The sequence below is a fragment of the Pseudorasbora parva genome, chromosome 5, assembly GCF_024679245.1.
Source record: "Pseudorasbora parva isolate DD20220531a chromosome 5, ASM2467924v1, whole genome shotgun sequence".
In the NCBI taxonomy this organism is placed as follows: Eukaryota; Metazoa; Chordata; class Actinopteri; order Cypriniformes; family Gobionidae; genus Pseudorasbora; species Pseudorasbora parva.
Window position 1 is genome coordinate 34,646,869 of NC_090176.1, and position 19,302 is coordinate 34,666,170.

Here is a 19,302-nt window from a genome sequence, read left to right on the forward strand (position 1 = left end):
CTTGATAAAAATTGAGTTTGTTTGTGCATTTGAATGAAAGAGTCATTTTCAGTTCCATATTCCTAATTCTCCATGTTTTTGATGCATTAATTGTGGTCCTTTTAAAGCTTTAATTCTCGCGTGGTGTTATACGCTTAATGTTTTGCCCGAATACTGAATGTGTGCTCGAGTGAAGGATAGTTCTCCGTGAATAAGCGCAGACTTTGAGCTGACTCTTTATTTGAAATGGAGACAGATCAAAGGACAAACCCCAGTAAACCTCCTCCGGTCTTTGTCTGTGGTTGCTATGGCTTCAAGTCGAGGGGCCGCGTAAATCAGACTCGTTACAGTGCGACAAAAAGTCTTCAAAACTTTTTTTGTTTTTAGCTGACTTGACCCCATGTATCTTTATTCAAGGAAGTTTATCCCAAGAAAAGAAATACAATCTCAAAAAAGTGTTGATTTGTGCGTTATTAATTGTGTCTGTTGATTTATTAATTTATTTTAATAGACTGCACAATATTGTTCACGTTGTTATGGTGGTGGAATAGCCTAACAAATTAATGTAGCCCCAATGTTTTTCTTTTCCTGCAACCTTATTACTATTTTTAACGGCATAATTTTTTATACTTTAATAACATCTTCATCGTCGGGCCTACAGAGAACTATGAGCAGATGTAATTTCCACCTCACTGTTAGCAGAGTTAGGAACAGCCCATGGGTGGATTCCCCAATTACAAGCCCGTGGCAGCCCCCCTTTAAATTGACTTTTCCTTCTGTTGTGACAAAATGGTGCAATTGTCGCGTAGCCTCCAGGATAATCAGAGTATCATGGTTTTATGTATATTATGGCGGCTGGCTCATTATCACACAACTGCTCGTGAATTAGAGAGAAATTAAAACAATTCTGCTATATCTTTCATGGATGCGATAAAACAGATACGCTTTTGAGTGCTGGTGTGCTTGCTGTGTGTCTTGACTGCTTGGCGCAGCTTGTACCATCTCACCCACTGGCTTTCTGATGAAAGAAGAACAGAACTTTAAGAAGTGTGCCGCCGGATGCTGTCAAAATTGGGGGCAGGAAGAGAATGGCTGTTCATAAAGGCGACATTTATTGCTTCTTGGCTGTTAGGACTTTTGCAGTTGAACCCCCCTAGAACGGTGCAGATGCATCCAGACTGAGCAGTCGAGAGGAATATATGATCTAGTTTGCTGTCCGCTCATATCTGTACTCGCAAGAAGTTATAATGAGTAACAGGTGCACTGGGAATGAAAGTCGACGCACATTTATAACGGATATGCGAAGAATGTAAATTTTAAGGTGCCACTGTTCAGTGTCTCGTTTAAAATTGTCCCGGGAGGCCCGTGAAGTCCTAGTATTTAATTTAAAGAGGCTTTGCGCGTTGGGTATATCTGAGTGTGACCCTAACCACCTACACAGGCTCACGTCTTTTCCAGTTGACTTAATTGTCAGGTATTGAGTCATGGGAGCGCGAGGCGCTGTTTATTACCTTCCCTTGACACAGGTTCTCCGTGAGTCACCTTACCGTGTCCACATTCTTAAACAAGTCATTAGAAACACCTAAATCTTTATATTTTCACAGTTTCTTGTTTCGTATAAGACGGGGAACTTTTAACATGACATTAAAAACATTACATGTGATACTGCACAAATCACTTGAACTCGTAAAATCACACTTGAATATAAATTAAACGTGAACAACGGAAAATAATGTCTTGTTGAAAATAGTTATCAGTGATTATAACGAAATTGTTGATCTGGTTTTGATCTCGTATCAGAACATTAACAGTTAATTATGTATTATATTAGAAAGACTGTACACACCAGGGAGGAGGACAATGAGTCCTGTGGGGCATATGAACATTATCATATGTGTTTAGTGTCTCTCAAGATTTGCAGTCACTGAATTAAACTCTCCAAAATTAATTTATTTGACAGAAAGTCAAACGCATGTATCGATCTATGTTTTATTTTATTTTTTACTGTTAAATGTTATGATTATTTCTTTTTGAGTACCATATATATAAGTTTGTAAATGCTCAGGACTTTGAGCTGTTTAAAAGAAAATGTCAAAAAGCTTAGAAACCTTGTTCGTTTGTTTAAAAAAAATGATTTACAGTAATTTTCATATGCGTTTGCTCGTAACTCGTTCAGCGCGTGCCTGTGTTTGCACAGTCAAGCTCTTAATTGTAGTTTATGACATCATCTCTGCTAATCCAATTAAACATGTTTGTCCTATAGACCCAGAACTTTGTGAAGAGTGAATACCGCGGGACAGCAGACACATTTTTACAGCCTTTGAACGAGATAAATACATTTAATTGGTTGAACTTGTTTGGAATAGGAATGATTTAATGCTCTTTTTGTTGCCTAAACATGAATTAAATCATTGTTAAATGACTGATTACAAGAACAACAACAAAATCCATCGCAACAAAAACTTATTTGCTTAAAAATGCTTTTGAAAAATGTATTGGAAATACAGGGATCGAATTTTTTTTAATTATAGCCTTTTAGGAAAATCGAACCTATTTCTATAAATAAAAAAATAAAAAAAATACTACAAAAATAGCCTAGAACAGGGCGAGATGAAGCTTCCACTCCTTCTAGAAATTGTCATTTTGATAAAGGAAGCACCAGACAGAAGCACCGACATTTTTAAAGTCACAATAAAAATCTCTAGGAAAAAATGCTTGTTTCTACATTAACGAAAAAGTTATTTTCAATTAAAAGAACGTATATATATATATTGATATCTTCGAGAGAAATGTTGTGAAAATTAAATTCGATTAGAAAAAAAACACTTCTACACAAAGATGTGTGATTTGAAATACTGAATTGTTCCTTTCAAGACACTTTGACTTATGGTTTTACTCTATAATGAGTGACAATATTTGCGGCGCAAATCTTGACGTCTCCACAACACTTTTGATTACGTCACTTGCTTGTTTCTTCACCGACATTGTTCATGTCTGCTTTGAAGTTAACAACATTATCTTTATTTTATCATTTAGAATATGAAATGCACTTTAATTATTAAGAATTAATGATTGAATCCTTCGTAGAGAACACTTGGCCGAGTAAAGTGTGATAGTGCTCATTAATCATTTTATCATGCCCGTTTTGACTTTTTTTTTTCTTTGCACAGTATGACAACCTCATCACTTTAATTCTCACTTCAAGTTGAAATCTACATTACATATAAATACTAATGGGTTTAGCTTCCTTTTTATACAAGCTTATTGCCTTCACATTGATATTTGCAGCCTTCAGAAGGTTTTTGTGAAAATAATTATTTTATCGCGCTATTATTTTTTAAGGTAATGTTTAAAGGTATATGGTTACTAAATAAATGTATAACTTCTCATAACCGCAGTGTCTACAGAGCACCGTAAGCATAATATAAAGTGTTGCCTCTACAGAAGAGAAACCACATGGAGGGATAAACTTAATAAAACCTCACACCTCAGAGCCCTGTAAGCTGAAATGGCAGCTTTATTTGAATATAAAGACAGCGTAAACGCTCCAAATTATAACTGGAAATGGATTTAAACAAACAAAACCTGGCACTAAAAGGTATTTAAATCCCATGGGCTGCCATATACTTTAAGCAAAAGGAAGACAGTGACATTTCACCAAAAGAAATGTATTTTTATCATGTCTATGTTCAGCAGGCTGTAGTTGAGCTCGAGCTGTCAAATCAGGTTGGTGAAAGCGCGTGTGTTGTTGGCGTGTGGAAGCAGTGATGCTCAGGTAAGGAGCTTCTCTTCTCTGAACCACAGCACAGCTGACTGCTCCAGGAGCCAAAGTAATGAGGGTTCCGCTGGGGGCCGCCTGGTTGGAGAGGTGGCTTAACCCTGCCTGGACGAGGCAGGAGCCCGGGCTCTGCTTTTTCAATCGGAGCCCCTTGCAGAGCACGCGGCCCCGCAACGAACATTTTGACAATGCCAGTGATAAGCGCGAGGTGATGAAAGGGGAGCTGTCTGCGAGGGCGGTTCTGTTTTGTTGCATGATAATTCTTCGTTAAAGAATTGTGGGTTTCAAAACAAGACAAAAGCGCCCATATTTTAGTGCGATGATTCCCAAATCTATTTAGTGCTAAAACAATGCCTAAAAGGCAATTTCATGCGTAAAATTAGTGTTTTAATTGGACAAAAAAGCATGTCTACACTGTAAAACCGAATAAGTTGGCAAAGCTCAAAAAATTCAAGATATCATACATTTAACTTATAATATACAAGTCAAATGTTTAGTAGTGGGAACTTGACTAGCTTTAGCTAATTCACTAACTGCTACCTTGCTATTGCTTACACAATACATTGCATTAGCATAGCAAAGCACCTGCTGAATAATAAAAGCAATATAATACTTTTGTGTGTGTGTGTGTATATATATATATATATATATATATATATATATATATATATATATATATATATAGATAGATAGATAGATAGATAGATAGATAGATAGATAGATAGATAGATAGATAGATAGATAGATAGATAGATAGATAGATAGATAGATACACACTCTAAAAATCGTTGGGTTGTTTTAACCCAATGTTGGGTCAAATATGTATGGGTTAAATATTTGCTTAAGACAACCTAATAACTGGGTTAAAACAACCCAATTGCTGTGTTAGTCCATATTTGACCCAACATTGGGTTGTTTTTTTTACCCAGATTTTTTAGAGTATATATATATATATATATATATATATATATATATATATATATATAATATTCTTAAACTACACTCAATCTCCGTCACCATGATGGTAGGCTAACCCTAAAAACATAAAATAAACTTTTCTAAACTAGCATAACAAAACATTAAACACTAATAAAACATAATATAACACTTAATTTTGGCATTTACTGTGCCTTTTGAGTGTCATGGCAAAGCATGCTGGGAAATAGAAATCCTAGCCCAGTGTCTAAATTAAAGACAAAAGTTTACTTCAAATTCAGATTCAGTTTACTTCAGATTACTTCAAATATGTCATCTTATAAATACTTATAACAGTTCTTTTGTTTGAGCTAATTTATTTTAGTTGGTTCTAACAAACCAATGAATTATTTTGAGCGTTAGGGTTTACAGTGTATTTTATGCTTACCATAGGAATTCAATGCACTCCTTCAAGATATTGTATTTTATTCATGGACACTTTCAATATTATTTATGCAAATACTGTTTAAATAATTTGCTTTTGATTCATGCAAATCTCTCAGGCAGGCCAGCCTAAGAATCATGATCATCTTTATAATCAAATGTAATGTTTCCCTCGAGTGCGTATTGTCATTTTCAAGGGATTTCTCAAAACCAGACAATTAATACAACTGTAAAGAGAATTCCGCTTGTGTCACCAAGATGAATTTGCCCAGTTATTTTAGCAAGATATGCTGTCATTTACCATTGAAGATGTCAAGAAAGGGGCAAAGGTGGCCGTCCCCTAAGACATGCGCCTAATTATATAATTTGTCTTGTGAGTGGGACAGACCACTGTAAGGTCTCCACTGGGATCACTTCTTCAGCAGCCTGAGCCTATCATCAGTTTCATCAACCCTCATTTATGTAAGGGCACAGTGAGCGAGTTCATTTATCTCTTTTCCCGACAGAAACTAGACATGGCATGAAGACATTCAGCAGCCTAAGATTCAGCTTTTAACATTAGATATACATATCTTCAGGCGACCTGACAGGGTTTTCAGATGAGTGTTTTCAGAGAGTGAGTATATTTGAACCAGCAAGAGCAGAATAGAGCTATTAACGTTCAAAGACTTAATTATCTGTTATATGTATGGCATTTATTTAGACTGTAAATCCTATCAAAACTAATGCATATAAGTAGAGCATTTTATTGGCTTTTTTGGCCAATGTAATTGCATTATTCATTGCATTGCATTTATTCGTTTAGCAGGCACTTTTAAGATTTACAAATGGAAAAAAAACAGTAGCAATTTATCCAAGGGAGACAAACGATAATAGTATAGCATATGGTTTGTAATACCGAAAGTATCCATAATATAATATATAATCATCTTTGAACTGTGGCGATGATGTTTAAACCAAACATCACGCAGTCAGTGATCATTCTGTGGTAATTCTGAGTTTGTGTCTGTAGACACTGTAGTGAGCCAAATTGCTTATCAAGGCTGGACATGCATGTGCCCTGGCCTGTACTTATTCCAGGATGCGAGAACACGGCACTGTAAATCGCAGACTATGCAGCTAGGATTCGCACCTGCTGAGGAGGAAAGGAAGCATTGCATTCTGGAGATATGGCCTGTGAGCACGCCTAGCATACCTTCACAAAATGTCACAGCAGTTATGAAAGCAAGTCATTATCAACTCAGGGGGACCCTTGACACTGGTCTATGAGAGATAGTTCCAGTAGTTCAAAGCCATGTCTAATGGCCATTCCAAGGTCAGCTTGAAACAGAGAAAGTGGCTTGTGATGTTTAAGAACATCTAGCCACCATTGTGAGGCCAGCGGGAGGTTCTGGCCGGTGACGCGCTAGGGGTAGTCCAGGGGATAATATAGGTGAGCTTACAGGTTTATTAAACACAGATTCCCTTCTTGGCTGGGAATTCAAGGAAAGAGATCATCAATCTAGCCATCAGAGTTTTTAAGAATATAGCAATGTAAAGTCAATTGCATAGAAGTGGACTGGCTTTTTGAGGGCTTTGACTGTTCTTCTCTTCTCTTTCCTCATCCCTTCTCTTACACTTGAGGGCTGTATATTTGTACTCGCTCTCTCTTCTTTTCTCTTACTGAGATGATCCAGCACTGTGGTTGTCCAGCTGTGCAGGATGATTTCCTCTCACTGAATGTTGACCTTTTCCTCTATGAAAGACGCTGTATTCAGAGGCACGACTCTGATGTGACGCTCACGGTAGTTCGTCAGATGTGGAACGGATCAGCATCTACAGGATGTAAAATCAAAATGGGAAGCCAATTCTGTAAAGATGATGTTACATGAATGCACATTTGTGCAGCTATTTGTGCAGAAAAATATCCCTTTTTTCTATTAGGGTATGTTTTTTTTACTGACAAATATTTATATAATTATATAAAGATTTTTCAAATATATATTTATTTTATTGTACTTTTCCCACCTTTTAATAACTAAAAGACTGATTATATATATATATATATATATATATATATATATATATATATATATATATATATATATATATATATATATATATATATATATATATATATACACTGTAAAAAAATTGGTTGTTTTTTGTTGGTTTAACTTAAAAAAGTAAGTAACCTGGTTGCCTTAAAATTTTGAGTTTATTGAAATTAAAAATTTGAGTTGATCCAATGAAGGAAATTTGTTTAATAAATTGAAACTCAAAATATTTTTGTATCTGAACCACATAAAAAAATCGATAAATCATGAAAATAGCACTATTTGGCATGTTTCACTGCATCATCAGAAATAAAACACACACAATTACCCAATATGCTTACAAAATCTTTTAATAATATTTTAATAAAGGTTGTCAAATCTCAAAATGTTCATTGTATTAACTCAAAATTTTAAGGCAACCAGGTAACTTTTTTTCTAAATAATTTTTTACAGTGCATATATATATATATATATATATATATATATATATATATATATATATATATATATACAAACAATCCCGTTTTTCTTTAGATTAAACCGCTTTTATAGAAAACATTTGCATCCTTTCCTATGTCAAGACCTGGCTCAAAAAGCTTCTGAACATTTGCCACATGGTTAAAGTGTTTTTCTATTAGAAGTCCAGACCTGCGTTTAGGGCCATTTAAACAGGACCTGTCAAATACAAGGCAAGCAGAGAAATGGTCGCATGGCTCTGAGGTTTGGTTCATGTGCGGCACAGGCTGAACGGACCAGGTGTAGAGCCCTGGCTCTTGGACATGTCCGTGGACGACCTTGCTCTCATCACCAAGAGCCTTGGAAAGCCTCCCAATCCTGGGGATCCATATTTGGACCAGCACCAAGTTTGGAGGCCCACAGATGTTGTGGAGAGGCCAGATATTATGACAGTTGTCTCATGCAGACAGTCAAGCTGATTCATATGTGTTGACGATGAAAAGGGTTCATCTCTGTGATGCATATGCTGAGGTTTACATTCAAGACTTTTATTTTTTTTTGCTTCTTTACGCCCACAATATGTCTACTACACTTAAATAATGTTATATACACTGTCCTTCTGTACCCTTAAAGCTGTTATGGGGAAAAAGGCAAATCTATTTGCCCTTACATCTGATCATGATATGAAGTGAAGAGTTTACTAAAAAATATTTTAATAAGAAACACAAATGTAATGCCATTATGGACATTCATATGTATTTTTAAACAAGCTTTTGCAGTCGTTTCACAATATGATAGGCTATCTTTCTGGTTGGTCTTTAATTACATGTTTTGTTACTATTTTTCTTTAAACTTAACGGACCCTCTAGACATGTTGCCAGCCATAAGCCGGGCAGGCATACCTCACTAATTCAAAAACTCTGGCAATGTTACGAGAGCTACATAAAATTGAAATGGGTCAAAGGAAACTTTTAATGTCAACAGTTAATGTAAATGTCCTGCAACCAAACTGCACCTACATAGAAAAAACAAGCTTACAAATTATTTTTTTTAAAAACAAACAAACAAAAAATACGGTTTTAGTTTGTGTGGAATTATGCAAAATTGGTAACACTTTACAGTAGGTTTTAATAGGTTGGAATAATGCTTGTTCATATATATATATATATATATATATATATATATATATATATATATATATATATATATATATATAGTATTAACAAGCATTAGTCCATTCCTAAAGATTAGTTTAGATAGAAATGTCCCTTTGATTCATGCTATCTTTATAGTTTTATGAAGATATGTTAAGCTTGATATAATGTTTGTTAATGACTTATTAATGAAAGTGTTAGCAAAGAATCTTTTGAGCGATAAGTACAAATAAATCATGATGTGCTCGTGGAGTAATTGATTTAATGAAGTTCCTATGAAACTATTAAAAGCGAGTGGAGGTCATGCGAGCGGCACCCCTGAGCGCTCATTGTCAGATGTTTAACTCAAGCAATCTTTTGGGAAAGACATCGGGGCTAATAGGTGAACTCACAGCTGTCTGAGTCGGGCTCGAGCTTTCAGAGCAAATAGCAAACAACTACTCATCCGGCCTCTAACTTAATGGGACGGCAAACTTTCTCAACAGCCTCATCTTGACACGCATGCACGGAGGACAAGCGCGACACCTAATCAATAAGTGCGCTAAACGACTGTTAGTCACAACGATAAAAGCATGCAGCAGCTTTTTTTTCTCTTCAGAGTTGAGCTCATAAAACATGTACTCACGTTTCACTGTATAAACACCCCACGAGATTTCGCCCATGCGTCAAAAGTTTTCGTGTCCGTGTTTTCGAGTTCAGTCTCGGAGTGCAGGGAGGAAACATGCAGCCCTGCAGCTGCAACTGGATTGTGTTTTCTCACTTATTCGGGAAACTTAAGATAGTAGGCAGGTAGGGTGCTTGGAAGAGTTTGGCAGAGTGCCTGGAGAATGAATATGTGCCCAGTTTTCTTGGTCTTCAAAGCATACTGTGGTGAAAACACTCAACGGATGTTTATAATACCTCGCATACTTTAAGTTGTTTTTTTTTATTTTGAAAGGGTTCAGAGAAGTTTAGTTCGGTTCTTTTAAGATGTCTCCGTGCACAGTTGTTCCCCCGTGGCCGACTCATTTTTGTAATGCTAGATTGATATGTTTGTAATGTTACAATTCATCAGCGTGATTTAAAGTTATGATTTAATAAATAATACAATTCTATACTATACAACAACAGTCACAAATTTTACAGATATGTATTTGATTGAAATGTAGCTATAATTTAGTTTTAATAAGTTATTTTGTGGATATCGTTTTATTGTTTATTCTTGATTCATTATACGTGATTGGCAACAGTTTTTTATTATAACCACCATGTAGGCTACAATTCATTTAATAATATTTTGGAATTATATTTGTGTTATTTATTATTTAATGCACTTGGCTCTCTCTATCCCTCACTCCCTATCAAACACCATGACAAATATTCTATTAGTGCAGTAATTTACCTCTGAGACTTGCAAGCTCGCAGATGAGATCTGGCAATGTGAGTTGAACATATGTGCGACGTTCAAACAAATAAAGTGTGAAGTGCATTTTTCAAATGGAGAAAATTATGGCAAAATGTAGGCTACTGTTTTCTTTTCATTACAAGTGCTTCGCATGCTCTGGGTGCAACGCTTAAAACAGGGTGCACAATGACTCGGGTACTTTGAACCCTCGTCAAACGCATAATGAGAAGCTGACGGTGTGAAATCTGACTAGACTGCAGTAAACAGCCTCCTCTGATGTGATCATTCTGTCCAATAAAGGCAAAACGGGAGAGAACTCGCTGCGTTTTCACACTGACTTCTGCTTTGTCTTTTGAAAAGTGGCGTCTGAGAGTCTGACTCTTGGAGTTACTGATTTGCAGGCTGCATGTTAAGGTAGACCATGTAAGTGATTTCCACGGGCATTGCACTAAAGGAGAACAAATCGCTGACAAAGGGGGTAGCTTTTTGATTCAATAGCGTCGTTAGGACGACCGAAAAGTATTCCTCAGATAATAAGTTCTACTTCAAAGCGTCTCCCATTCAGCTGTGACTGCTGCAGCTTTTATGAAGTCCCCCCTTTTCACTCCGACGGGACTATCTCTTTGGTTATTTTTCACCGTGTTTATTTTGCACTATTCAAGGGGCACTTGTTTTAAATAAATAGAAGATCATTCTTTCCTTGAGCAAATAATAGTTCGTGGACAAAAGATGGGAAGAGCGCGCGCTTATTTCCGAATTAAACGTTAATTTAACGCGAGGGATTTCAAAGATTTGGGAACAAAAATATGAGCGGTTCTGATTAAAAGCGAATTGACTGCTCTAACGTAGCATGAAACTAAAGGTCAGTGCGACTGTATCTTAATAGAGTGTTTCCAATTGTAGTGGCCTTTTCCCAGTGTCCGGTAAATACACACACGCTTTATGATGCGCCCTTGAACTTCACACTATTTGTGGGGCGTTTCACTGACACAGAACGCGAGATTTACAATCTCAAACGAGTCACCGACTTGTGTGCTTCATTCCTCGGGGGTTAACGTGAATTTCATTAGCACGAAAAAAAAAGAATCAAACTTTCCTAGGAAGCGTCTAAGAAGTTGATGCACTTTTTTTCCTCGCGCATTTTCCACCCGCCATATGAATTTGTCTGTTTCTGCGCTTAAATGAAAGACTATGCTGATTTTAAGGGACAAAACGGTTCGTGGGAGAGGTTTCTGCTTTGATGATTGACCATTTAGCGGCAGTTAGTAGTTTTTCTACCACAAATATTCAAATGGGACCCATAGAAATCCTAACGCACCGTGCAGTCTTCCGTTCTGATGCGGAGCTCTTTGAAGTGGTGCAGGACTTGCGCTGGTCAGTTCTGAGTCTATAGTCTGGGACAGGGGGCACTTTGAAAGTGTGATTGTGCGTTTTAATGAAGGAAATAAGACGGGGCACTTTGTTTCATATTCCCCATACTACTTTCTTCTTATTGTCAGACAGCTTTTATGTCTTATATTCCCATGAATGATTCATGTATTGATGGCTTTGTGCTATTCTACTTTTCACTATTAGTTAAGTGACGGTTCCCTTTTGAAAGCACAATGAATGGCTAGGGAATATTTTCATTCAAGAGAAAATAGTTCAAAATTGTATAGAAAGTTTGTATTGTAGAAGATTGCTGTTTCGTTTGGCTAGTTCGACTGTCCCACGTTTGACAGAAAACGAAACACTGATTTACGCATTGAATGCAAAAGAGATACGCACACTGATCAGTGAATGAATCAAGGCCTTTTTATTGAAAAGACCATATTTACACGTCCTGCCTTTTATTCAAGTTTTCCATATATCTATACACAAACATCACATTTCTTCACGACCTTCTTACGGTTTTTTCCATCAACACCATCATGCACCTCAACAGAAAGAGTTACTACACGATTCATGCGAAATATTCTTCACATTATACAGCCTATTCAAGTAAGACCTTTTTACAGAACACGATAAAAAGCATCACTTCTTTTCACCAGAATTATATTATTCTTTGGTGTATCTGTACTTCCAGACCAACATTAATACCAGCAAATAAATTACAATGTACAAAACTCGTTGGGACGCTACGAAAACATTCACAAGCATCAATACCATATACTATTTACAAATCAGTCAGGGACAGGCCTGTCATCATTGATACATTATTTAGGGTCTCAATGGACATATTTAGTACTCCTTAATCAGAGTTACATTGATTTTGCATAAAATATAGGTTTAAATATTTTAAATATCACAAAAAAACCGTCCTGACCAAAGATATTGTATAAACTTTAACAAAGACTCCCATTCATTTTTTTCCGACACTGACAATATACAAAAACTCAAAATTATTGTCACTGTAATTTTTGCCCCTCAGACATTTAACGTGTAGAAAAAGATTTCTGTGCATCAAAGGGGTATAGTATTAATAAAACAACTTAAACCTAACTTATAAATCACTTTTAGCTCATATTATTTGATGGAAATCAGGTCTTTAAAAAAATCGACGTTTTTATGTCTGATATTTCTGCTTATAAATGCGATTATCATATGAAACATAAATTGCATCAATGCTCTGAGCATGTTTTAAGGGCAAACTGAGGGGCAAAATCTTTCACACTGACATCCATAGGTGTTCCACTTCTTCGAATTGCAACACTTGTATTTTTGTATTATTATTATTTTTATTTTCCATGTGGACAATTCACAATGAATATATTCCTTGCTGTTCAAATCAGAGCATTGCTCTTGGATCTGTGTGTCTGAAAGAGTCCTCCTCGTCGGATTCCGACGTTGGCACATCGCTGGAGGGGGTGTGTAGATTGTTTGGTCCAGCACTCCCTTGGCACACGTACCATTCGTTTAGGTTGGTCACCTGAGGGGAAAGGTTCGACGAACGGTTCCTGTGGGGATCCAGGTTTGGTGAGAGGGCATCACCGATAGTCGTAGACGAGGGATGGTAAGAGGAGCCCGTGTTGGCGGAAGGGGGCGGAGGAGACTTGCAGTGAACCTTCATGTGTTTACGTAGAGAGCTCGGGTGTGTGTACGACTTGTCACAGCCCCTTACTTTACAGAAGTAAGGCTTATCGCTCGTGTGGACGTGAGAGTGCTTCTTCCTGTCACTGCTGTTGGCGAATTTCCTGTCACAGCCGTCAAACTCGCATTTGAACGGCTTCTCACCTGCCAAACGAGAAAAACAGATATCGTTTTTAAATGGAAATCACGCATACATATTTAACATTTTCTTGTTTACAAAATAATAGCGAATGCATGTTCCATACTGGCCCATGCTCTTTCAGTAAGCCCTGGTAATGGATGGTTTCACTTTGAAAATCACAACATTACCTGTAACCCTACGGTAGTACTTATTTTCTGCTGTTACATATGGTCTGTTCAGGCGCACCACATGACTTAGGCAACTGCTCTATAAATGCTCTTATTTTCTCTGACTGGAGCTTGGCAAATCTTCTCAAAAACTTTTTTTTTTTTTTTTACTGGATATGCAACTGAGTCAACTTCTAATAAAAACATTTCGGCCCGCCATATGAGATTGTCTGGAGTAAAAGAACTTGCCCGGCTTTACAAATCATATAATGTCAAAAATACATACCGGTAACACTTTGCATTGATTCACTGTATCATACTGTGTCATACAAACACACCACATATGATTTAAGATGGCTGATTCAAGATACCACCATGTTAACCACATTAAATGTATTCTATGTGGGTTGGGGTTGGACACGCTACCCTACATATTCAGGGCGTAATTTACGTCAGCACGTGTTGAGAGCATAACATGATATAGTGGCTATTGTTAAAGACCCTAAACAATACCTGCAACTTCTTGACAATAACAAATTGTCACTGTACACTGTTTATGTGAAAGCATATTTTTACTGACTGGATGAAGAGCTTTATATTTATTTAAATATTGTATGTAGCTTCAGACACACAAGCACACACGTGTGGCATTTTCTTAGAATACAGGTATGAGAGGAACACCAGAAGCAGAGGCCTTCCTCTCTTTGCAAAGATGCCAACATAGTTTGGTTGATCAAAATGTGGGTCTTATTCTTCATATTTACATTAGTATGTAGGCTACCTATTCACATACTGTTTGTAATTCCCTGTGGTTTTAAAAGAGACAAATGTGCCGAAAAACTTCGTCTTACTATTTTACTATACTATTTTGCCTAATGAAACAATTTGTACATTCTATGTTGTGCTCTTTAGTATTTACACACGTAGCATTGAAATGCAACTGCAGCCATAGCTCCATATCTCCTTAATATAAGATTGCATGCATTAAAGACAAACTAATAAGTAATACACTGGTCTGCTCATAGCAGCGTATATGTAGAGTCCTTTTTCGACGTAGTAGCAGCGTAGCAATATGCACGTTGATCTGATAGCATTTACGAAGTGCATGACGCAAAACAACACCAAGGGATACTTTTGCTTGGCGAATACGCACTGTAAACAAACAGCCCATTTAACCTCTTGGTTCTGTATGAAGGGGGGTATTTATGAATGAAGTGGGAGGACAAAACTTAGTTTCCCCATAACTAACGTTGCCTCGTAGCAAGAAAATTCGATTATCTGCCAAGTGGCGCAAACACGTGCAATAACAGACACAGCTCTATGGACGCGACTTAAGTGTTTTAAGAAATTCTTTAACTTTTCACTAACCTGTGTGCGTCCTCTTGTGAATCTTGAGATTTTCCGAGCGCGCGAATACCTTGCCACAACCGGGAAAGGGACACGGGAACGGCTTCTCGCCCGTGTGCACACGAATGTGATTGATCAGTTTGTACTTGGCTTTAAACGCCTTTCCCTCGCGCGGACACTCTTCCCAGAAGCAGACGTGACTGCTCTGCTCCGGTCCCCCGACGTGCTCCACCGTGACATGGTTGACGAGCTCGTGCATGGTGCTAAAAGTTTTCGAGCAGGGTTTCTTGGACGTCTGTTCCTGGTCAATCCACTTGCAGATGAGCTCTTGCTTGATGGGCTGCCGCATGTATCGCAAAAACGCCCCCGTTGCTCCGTGAGGAGCCGTGGCGAGGTTCACATTTAAGTTCATGGAGTTGTAGCTGTGAAGTGAAGAAGATCCATAGTGCTCGGGCCTGTGGCCGAAGTGCTCTGGCCTGCCGTAGATGTCCCCCGGTAGACCCAGACGCATCTGCCCGTTGAGGGCATGGTGGTGGTGGTGGTGGTGGTGGGCACCTGGGGCCGCTTGCTCGTGCAGTCCAGAGAAAAGTGGATGGGCACCACCTTCCGCGTGCCCATAAGCACCTGTTGGGGAAATGAACATGCCATGGTGATGAGGGGAGGAGGCGGAACTATGCTGGTCGCCAAGTGCATGCATAGCAGAGGCTGAGAGCTCTCTCCTGAGGATGAAGTCCCTGCTGGTGGTGTAGCCTGTGTGGGGGTGAGCCACGGGGAAACCAACTGTGGTCTGAGAAGACGTGAAAGATGCCGCGGTCTGGGCTTCGGGATGGCTTTGAACAGGCTGAGAGGGACTAAGTTTGAGAGCATTGGTCTGTGCCATGTGCTCGGGTCCAAATGGAGTGAGAGCCACTCCGGGGTCGTTGCCCATCTCCCCAGGGTGGAGGTGGGCATGGTGGGAGTGCGGGTGATGCCCCCCTATCCCCGGGAAGCCTGTCATATTCTGATGAGGAAGGGCTTGAGTCGATGCCAAATCCGCTAATCTTATCGCCGAATTCCTCTTGCTTAAAGGGGGCTCCATCACTACGCTGTCATGTCCACGCTCACCGCTATTGTTTTCGCCAACTACGGGCCTTCTGCAACCATTAAAATATATGTATATGGCCGTCTATAGAACTTCTTTTGTCCTGCCTCTAACTCTGCTTGCTCCTTTTCCCACTCTGTCCTCAAGCGATTGGCAGAACATACAACAGTTGGAGGACACAGTGGGGAATAGAGTTTAGAAATGGCACTGCGGGTATTGGACAGATTTCGGTGACTGGCAGTTAAGAGAACGAAGCGATTGGCTGTCTTTCAGCGCAGAGGCTCAGCGGGGTTCCGCCCCCTCACTCTCTTCATCACTGTTCACTCCAGAAAGTTGTGCTCACAAACTTACAGGCAAATCTGTTTACCGAGATACACACACACGTGGAAGGATGTTGTTTTTCTCTTTGCACAAAACAGTGACACTACACACGCTGGAGCATATTGTGCAGAAGTGCGCACACCGTTTTAAATATGTTTATTCTTTAAATTCAAATAAATACAATTAATAAATAAAACTTGTGCGAGCATTAAGGGGGGGGGGGGGGGGTCATCAAATAAATTACGTTTTATTACGTTGACAGATGTACAGGTCTGGGGGAAATGGAAATAAAATACAGCTCAGTGTTACTGAGAAATCAATATTAAGTGGTCTCTTTTTTTTCCAGAGCTTTATAAATAAACTTAAACATAAAAAAATAAAACACTGCTATAACAAACTTTGTTTTTAATTGCTTCAATGTAGGTACAACTAAATTATTAGATACATAAAGAAATATCATAATTTTGTGTGTGTGTGTGGAACAAAAAAGCTTTACTTCTTAATAAACAGAAGCTATGTTCATGAAATTATTTAGTAACCTACTTTTTCCAGATGAGTTCATGGAAATATTTTATATAACCAACAATAGAAATGTTAAAAATAAAAAAATATAATTCAAATACAATTAATATATTTTTGTCTTCCGTTAAAAACGCAATTGTGAACATTAGATCTTCGGTCCAGTGGGCGCTGTCAGACATTGAGATTCTTGAAGCACAGAAGAAAAAAGCGCCCTTTGACATATAGGACTATTACAAAATATAATCTATAAATAAAAATAAAATAAATAAAATAAAAACAACAACAAAAATTTGTGACATGATTCTATAAACAAATACTTTCCTTTAAATGTAAAAAAAAATGCTCAGCGTTTTTATTTATTTATTTATTTTTAAATAATGTATAACATATTACTATTCACATAATTTCGTATCATGCTTGTTTGTGTGTGCTGTACGTGTGTCATGATGCACGTCCACACCCTTTTAGAGTCCATGTTGAACTCAGCAGGAAGTGCATGCCATTGATTTAATATGGCTTAATTCAAAGACATCTTTTAAAATGCTTGAGGGCAGTTGTTACCATATTCCAAATTATTTTTTCAAAAACTAATTACCAAGTACAGCAGAAGGTTAAAATGGAATAACAGGCCCAACCTGTCTTAACAATAGAAAATATTACAACAATACTAAACAATTATTTCAACACCCTGAATAAATATGATTTTTGTCAACATTTTTAGTCAGACATGAGTAAAACTGCTTGAAAGAAGAAGAAAAAAAACGAATTTATGAAATTTGGTCTATAACTGAAAGTGTTGTTATTTCTTGCATAAGCTATCATGCCTGTCAGCTTTGTCAAGGGTCTTAATTTAGGGTGAATGGAAACACGATGTATGCCGGTTAATGTGACAGAAGCATTACAACCTAGGCTATGCATTGTAATTGAGATTTACGACGTCCCAACATTTACCTCTAAATTGTGTTGGACGTGATTAAGAGTCTTGACAAATAATTAAATAGTAGAAGGCTAATTGCAGATCTACACTTAAAATAAAAGTTAATAACAATTCATAAATAATACATATGTTTAAAACAAGCTTTTGAGTGAATCAGAATTTTCGTTGGCGGTTGTTTACGAAACGACGTTACGGAGTGAGAAAGGCAGCACTTGTCTTACAACCTCTGAACGGAGAGGATATTTTAATAAGTTCAAAGGGTAGCTTATGTGTTCTCCACGGGTCGAAGGTCAAACACCCTTAAAATAACCAAGGTCAGTAAAAGTAACCAACAACGCATCACCATATTGATAACGTCAAAGTTAAAAGAGATGCCTTGTCGCTTTGTCTAAGAGCATTACACGTTAATGTAAAGCCATATTTCATGTCAACAGAGAGTTATGATCGTCAGGTATGGTGGGTTAGTTGGGATTTTCTGCTTTCTCATAAGAGGGGGGGAAAAAATCCGGATTTTGTGTGTGTGTGTGTGTGTGTGTGTGTGTGTGTGTGTGTGTGTGTGTGTGTGTGTGTGTGTGTGTGTGTGTGTGTGTGTGTGTGTGTGTGTGTGTGTGTTTGGTATTAGCCTTTTCGAACTTTTTCCCTTCCTTGCTACATGAGAAAAGAAGAACAAAAACTGCGGCTGTGTGTTCCAGGCCGACTGCACTCTCAGTCTAATTTCTCTTTCTTCTTCTCCCTGCCCATTGAAAAGGGGAAAGGTTTTTGTGGTTTTCTGGAGAAATAAAGAACTTCTTAGAGAGGTCGGCAGACGTGACTTTGAACTTGGATCAGATCCTGTGTTTCCTGTGGAGAGGGTAGAAATAGTCTTGGAAGAATGGTACATAACGTTCAAACAGCATGGCTTTGAGCTGAGGCACACAGAATTCCCAAAGTTTTATACGTCCTCCGCCCTATTATTTACAGCTTAAAGCGTTCGGAGGAGAGGAAAGACAAGACAAAGTGTGTTGTGCGTTGGAGCGGGACTTTATGGGACTTAGGTTCAATGAAATTGTAAGTAAACCTCCTTTAAATGAATGTTAACATTTTAATAAACGCGTAGGACCTTTTTTTTTAGATCAGAAATGGTCCATGGAGTGTCATATGTACATTGGCCTGGTAACCGTAATGTAATAACGCCATCCACATGTTTGGATAACTTCAGTTGGACGGTTTCGTTATTGTCCGGGGGTGAAATTAGTCTGATTTGGCTATTAAAGCTCGCATACGCATATTCTGTAACCACAAAAATACCGCTGAACTTGATTTCAAATAATGCAGATTCCCTGATTTATTCAATCGGAAAGACTAGGCTCTCCGTCCATGACGTCACAGTTTTTTTGTTTGTTTTGTTTTTATTAAAAGGAAAATCATATTGTGCTTGTTTGACACGAGAATATCAAGCTAAAATATATGAATGACCGTTTTTATCTTGGATGTGCTAAAATACGCACATTTAGGTTTATGTGTGCTTATGGTGGTAGGGAAAATGTAGCCTGTAGTAGGCTATAGCCTAAAAAAATAGCTATCTCAAATGTATAAGCTACTGTTGTTTGTA

General features: G+C 37.8%; 1 protein-coding gene and 1 long non-coding RNA gene across 5 annotated transcripts in view; one reads left to right on the forward strand and one right to left on the reverse strand.

Annotated features, from left to right (window-relative positions):
• Positions 1-11,918: 11,918 nt before the first annotated feature.
• Positions 11,919-16,109, reverse strand: zic5 (zic family member 5 (odd-paired homolog, Drosophila)). The gene is made up of 2 exons (XM_067443981.1): positions 14,872-16,109; positions 11,919-13,359 (listed from the first exon to the last, which is right to left on the reverse strand). The coding sequence occupies exons 1-2, from the start codon at positions 15,926-15,928 to the stop codon at positions 12,914-12,916; spliced, it is 1,503 nt and encodes a 500-aa protein (XP_067300082.1). The 5' UTR covers positions 15,929-16,109; the 3' UTR covers positions 11,919-12,913.
• A 1,092-nt stretch (positions 16,110-17,201) lies between these two features.
• The window catches only part of LOC137075448 (uncharacterized), a 65,223-nt gene continuing 63,122 nt past the window's right edge, over positions 17,202-19,302 (forward strand). Inside the window, exon 1 of one of the 4 annotated variants that reach the window (XR_010905042.1) lies at positions 17,202-18,758. This is a non-coding gene — a long non-coding RNA (uncharacterized lncRNA). The remainder of the gene's footprint in view (positions 18,759-19,302) is intronic. The other 3 variants (XR_010905041.1, XR_010905044.1, XR_010905043.1) reach the window with 3 other exon arrangements.

Coding starts and splice junctions, on each gene's coding strand:
- zic5 (XM_067443981.1), bottom strand. CDS start 15,928: ATGGAGCCCCCTTTAAGCAAGAGGAATTCGGCGATAAGATTAGCGGAT. Junction 13,360..14,871: donor TCACAAGAGGACGCACACAG/GTTAGTGAAAAG, acceptor CTCGTTTGGCAG/GTGAGAAGCCGTTCAAATGC.